The sequence below is a fragment of the Micromesistius poutassou genome (genome assembly GCF_964030765.1).
Source record: "Micromesistius poutassou genome assembly, chromosome: 15".
Taxonomy (NCBI): domain Eukaryota; kingdom Metazoa; phylum Chordata; class Actinopteri; order Gadiformes; family Gadidae; genus Micromesistius; species Micromesistius poutassou.
In genome coordinates, this window is record NC_140285.1 from 11824587 (window position 1) to 11830586 (window position 6000).

At 45.7% G+C, this 6000-nt stretch overlaps 1 protein-coding gene across 1 annotated transcript in view; it reads left to right on the forward strand.

Moving 5' to 3' along the window:
* plxnd1 (plexin D1) overlaps positions 1 to 6000 on the forward strand; it is a 51176-nt gene that overhangs the window by 9197 nt on the left and 35979 nt on the right. Inside the window, 1 exon segment of the mRNA XM_084479842.1 lies at positions 5827 to 5956. Coding sequence (XP_084335968.1) covers positions 5827 to 5956 — 130 coding nt within the window.

A 6000-nucleotide genomic window follows, 5' to 3' on the forward strand; every position in this document is an offset into this window, starting at 1 on the left:
TCTCTCTCTCACTTCCTCTCGTTTAGTGTCTCAGTTCTGTTTCTTCTCCCGCCTCCAGGTCTACCTGATTTTCTCCTGGTCTATCTGGTCCATCTTTTGCGTCTTTGTTCTTCGCGTTCCGTTGTTTCGCTGTGATACTGCTGTCATCGTCTCTCCCTCTCTCTCTCCTCTTCTCAAACCTCCTCAGTGAACAGTATAATTCAATCTGGTTTTTAATGCGCTTTACTGTTACATTCATACCGGGATGTCCGACATGCTTAGCAGAGGGATGAGACAGAGAATAAGAAGCAGAGGGAGAATAACACTTAGTGCCTGAGATGTAAGAATCTAACCTGGTTACCAAAGGAAAACATCATTGCTCATACACGTGAACTCCTAGTAGAAGTAACTACCATGCATCTTTGGTGGTTCAGTGGAGTCGTTTTCAACCATTCAACAATTGAGAAATTACACAAACAACGGATCTCTAAGTTATCAAACACTGCCTCCTGTGTTTTCCACCTCCTACCTTGATCCATCTCCATTATGCCTCCATTAGCCAAATAACCGGGAGCGGCGTGACGCTTTCTAGGGCAATATCCGCCCGAGAAGTTGCCTAAACATATAAAAAGCATCAAATATATCTTTGTATTAAAACCCCGCGACTTAATATCAGCGCTGCCTGGAAGAGTTCCCAGGCTCCTTTTGCAGTGTTTATTGGCTCAGGGATTGTGTCCAAGCACCCAGTGAGGAGCGAGTGGTGAACGCCGGTGCGGGGAGGGGACGGTGTTATTGTAAGTGCCACTCTGCACGGCTCCGTGGGCTTCACGATGTGCCTCCGTTCGGTCGGACACGGGCTGCGCAGCCTGTCTTCCTGTTCACACTTTGTTCTGAGACTAACGCCACCATGTATTTTTCTATTTTGGTGTGTACTGTATGTCGTTTGGGTTTCTATCATGTGTCTGTGGGTGTGGGTGTGTGTGTGTGTGTGTGTGTGTGTGTGTGTGTGTGCGTGTGTGTTTGTGTGTAACAGTGTGTCCATCCGTAGATACACGTGTGTGTGTGTGTAAGTTTGTGTGTGCGTGATGAAAGCAGATCAGAGGAGATAGAGGTATAAGCGAGGAGCTGTGATTCTGCTCTGCAGGCTCTGGCATGGCCGACGGCCATTTACAGCCGGGAGAGTGTAGCTGATGATAGCTCTGTGTCTGTGTGTGTGTGTGTGTGTGTGTGTGTGTGTGTGTGTGTGTGTGTGTGTGTGTGTGTGTGTGTGTGTGTGGTCAGCCTGTGTCTCTGTCTGTCATCTCCCAGGCTCCTTCCCATATTTATGTATCTGTCATGCCTTGATCACGGCCCGCTCTCCTCGCTTCATTCAATTATTTCACCCTCCTGATTCTCTCTGTCCTCAGCCTCACCCACCTCCTCTTACTCCCCTTGAAATGTAGTTGTGCTCTCCTTGTCTCACACCCGCTTCCCCTTTCTCTCTCTCTCTCTCTCTCTCTCTCTCTCTCTCTCGCTCTCTCTCTCTGTCTGGCCGTCCATGCCCCTTCTTCATGCCCCTTTGTCACTGTTCTTGCTCTCTGCCCTTCTCTTCTTCTTCTTCTTCTTCATCTTCCCTTGTCCTCTCTCGTCCTCCACAAAGAGCAGTGATTGTACTGCTGGTGGCGGGAGGGAGAGAGAGCACACTGGCTCTTTTGACAGGGAAATGTCAGGCGTGCCTAAGTGTGAACATGTATTTGTGTGTGTGTGTGTGTGTGTGTGTCTGTGTGTGAGTGTCTGTGTCTTTGTGTGTGCGTGCACGTGCGCGTGCGAGGCGGTGTGTGTACGTATGCATGCCGGTCTGCGCATACATATTCATGCATTCACGGCTACGTCGCTCGGTACGTGCTTGAGTCCCAAATTCCTATGTGCTCTCTGCGTGTGTGTGTGTGCGTGTGTGTGCCGTGTCGGGTGTTTGAGTGAGCATGTTTGCTCGTATAATTCGTGGAGCTGAGGTCAGGAGTGTGTGTGTGTGGGAGTCTGTGTGCATGTGTTTTCTGCGGCTGTGTTTGGCCAGTCACAATGCTTTCTCAGCTGTGTGGTGTGACCCCCCTGTCCCCCCCAGTGTTCCGCCCCGCGGTCCCCCCCCCCCCCCCCCTTGTGGTCCTCCCGTGGCACCGGACTGGCCATTGGTGGGGTGGGAGAGAGTTCAGGGGGGGTTGTCATATGAGGGCTGCTGACCCTCTGCATCACGTCTCCATCTGAGGCTCCAGTGCTGCTCCTTACCCTCCAGAAAGATAAAGAGCCACACTGACGACGCTAACCTCTTCACATTTAGAAAAGTCTGCCACTTGTCTTCTCCGTGGGTGTTGATTTGATTTTATGCATCGCTGTGACGTTTTCCTACCAGGATGTGTGTGTTTGTGTGGGGGTGGGTGTGTGTGTGTGTGTGTGTGTGTCTGCCGTGTGTGTGTGTGTGTGTGTTTGTGCATGAATGCAAGCCTGTTCTGGTATCTTGGATGGAGCAGTGTTGTCTGAACATGGGACTAGCTTTCCCCTCGCAGATGATCAAAAGAGGAGTGTCTCTCTATCTCGCTATCTCTCTCTCTCTCTCTCTCTGTCTTTCTCTGTCGGTCCCCATGTCTGGCTCGCTCTCTCCCTCTCTCTCATTCTCTCTGTCTCTCTGTCTCTCTCTCTCGCTCTCTCTCGCCCTCTCTCTATCTCTCTCCCTCTCTCTATCTTTCTCTATGTATCTCTCTCACTCTCTATGCCGGGGTCAATTTGGTCTTGGAGCATCACATGAATGCACTTTAATATCTTCATTCAATTCAGATGGCGTGTTTGTGTGGTGTCATCTAAGCCTGCTGAAAGTGATCATGCTTATCTGATCCGTCCGGACTTTTGAGCCGGACTCCGGCCCTGTTTGTGGGCTGATGTAGGATTTTGTTTTGCACTGGCTTTTGTGCGATGTGTGTGTGTGTGTGTGTGTGTTTGTGTGTGTGGTTATTATTAAATATATGGCCCTATATTTAATAGGTCTGTGTGCATATGGTGAAGTGTTGGCCAAAAAAACAGGAAGGGAAAGAGGAAATGAACACTTGCATGGTGGCGCCTGGCTCAGGGAGGGGCAGTGCGTAGCGGCCGCTCCTAATACCTAAAGAAGGCTGTGTGCTACAAACACACACTAGAATGAGAAAACGCAGTGTTCCTGTAAACCAAACCTTCATTCTCAACACAGCTGTCCCGTTTAACCTCTGCTTCTTTTGCCTTTGTCCTGTGAAACATGGCACGGATTGTCTCATGCCAGGAGTTTAATTACCTTTTTGCTGTGGTTGATTCAATTTTCCTTCCTGAGCGATCATAAAGATGGTAATGCTATCCTCAGAGTTCTGCCTCGCCATCTCTGGACCAATTGAATCAAACAACAAACACACACAGTATTTTTGTACAAAACCATTGTATTGTTCAAAATTAAAATGTTCATAGTGACATAGAACCATTATAAATAGTACACATCATTTCATGACTTAGTAATTTACTGACTTACTAATAATACAAAGACAAGGTTTTTATCTATGTCTCATTCATAGATATTAACTGCAGATTGTGATACATTGTTGGAAGGCACAGTATAAATCCTGTCTCTCTGATTATAATACTGTGAACAAAGTTGTGTTTACTTTCTCATAGTTAACACTGTGCCTCTCTATTCACACTGTCATTAAGAATACATGAATAGACCTGTGTGCGTGATTAAAAATGACACAATTGTTTATATATACATATTACAAGGTCCTGCGATTTGTTTGAAAAAGTTAATGTATGAGTATGAATAAGCATACTCATACACTTGACTATCATGTAATGATTTTAATTAAAGATAAATGATTTTATAGTTAAGACAATGGATGGTCATAGTGTGCTGTCTGAGCTATTATTTCAAGGCGTTTAATAAATTGACAACAAAATAGGGAAACGGCTATTTCACATTTCTATTATTTGTGGTTAATTTTTTTTTCTTTGGGATATTCTGAAAAGTCATGTGATCACGGAGAGATGTCACATATCGGACAATTTCTATTATGATTAAGTCCAGACACAGATTCAGCCTTTAGGGTTGGAGTGCGTTGTGCTGGGCTTCTTTTCCCTTTTAGAAATCGTTTTACATTCTTTAACTTGTCCCACAGACACTTTATCCCAGTTTAAGACCTGTTTGTGTGCAGGGGATTTCTGTGTGGTCTGTAGAGCCAGCCAGTCAGTTCTATTATTAGATCAGCCAGTGACCTCATGGTTCCCCATGTCCCGTTGTGCCAGTGGGAATGACACTGTGCACATAAACTCCTCGTAAACACACACACACACACACACACACACACACACACACATACATACATACATACATACACACAAAGATGTGATGTGCACTTACCATCGCATACTCAAGGCAAATCTTTCACTCGTCCCCACACATGGGCACCCATGCATACAGACAGCGGCACCCATGCATCTATGCCAACACACGCACATGCACACACGCTCCCACACACTAATGCACACACACACATGTGCAGATGGGTGTGTGATCCTTATAATGCGAAACAATACTAAATGGGATTCCTTTGATATCTTCATCTCAAGAGGGCATTATGTCCTTGCATTCTGTGCTTCAGATGAACTATGCTTTTCTCTGTTGACCAGGGACTGTATCGGTGGTCTATTGTTGAAACAAAAGGCGGAATATGTGGTCGCCCCGGTTCTGAATGATGACTGTACTGGCTCTAGTCACACACACACACACACACACGCACACACGCACACGCACACGCACACGCACACACACACACACACACACACACACGCAAACGCCCACACGCACACACATATACACACACACACACACATTGAAAGACTTTTGATTGAAACAGATTAACAGTCAAGCTGGTAGTTTCTTAATAGAATTATCAGCAAGTGGCCTCTGATCTCACAGCCGTAGGCAACGTTGTCATGGCGACATGTTTTGACCCAGTGTCAAACAGGGCATGCTGTTTTGAACCGAGTCTTGAATAGGACAAATAAAACAGAATTTACAGTCTTTAGTCGTCTAGAGACGACAACATCAGTCGTCTTGAAACGACAACATCAGTTACCTGAAAACTAACAAGACACTAAGTTGTTCTCAAATCCCAAATGCAGAAATTGTTTTCTTTTAAACGCCATCTGACTTTGCAATCTTTGTAAGCTTTCCTAAGCTTTAGCCACTTATAATTGTTAGTAAAATCTTTGCTTTGGAAATTGCTATGCAACCAACAACATGCAGTGTGTTGATTGGGCACAGATGGAAAATGGCATCCAAACAGATTTTTATGACAAGCATAACTGTTGACAACAAGAGATGGTTTGGTGGAATTTGGAAACAAACGGCGCCTCAACAGTGTGTAAATCACTTTATAACCACGACAGAATGGCATGCTTTAATGCCAGAAATGGAAGAAACGCTGGTAATTTGACCTGCACACCAGACAACCACCTGGTGTGGCATTCAAGAAATGTCTTTAACCGTCCCTCTCTGTCTCTGTCTCTGTCTCTGTCTCCCTCTCTCTCTCAATAATAAAATAAAATAAATTAAATAAAATAAAAGTAGAAAATCAGAAATTTAGAAAATTGCTTCAATGGAATAGAAAAATAACATTTGCATTGCCAAAGCAGTGTAAAAAAATTGAAATAACAAAGGAAATGAAGCGGTTTAAAAACATGGGGAAATGGTGAGAGAGTGACTCAAACTATTTCCTTTAACTGGGCCACAGAGTGAGGCGTTACTCAGCCCCATTGAGGTCATTGACTGTGCAATGTCTCTCTCTCTCCACCCTACAGATGTACCATCCAGAAGGAGTGTGTCCAGAGGCCCCTGGTGCGTTCCTGGATCAGCATGGGTGAGGGCCCGCAGCAGTGCCCCTCCATGACCCTGACCCCCTCCGAGATCAGCCTCTCTGCAGACATCAAGGTGCCTTGATCCGCCCTCTCTAGTGGTTGTCTTCAGGGGCTGTT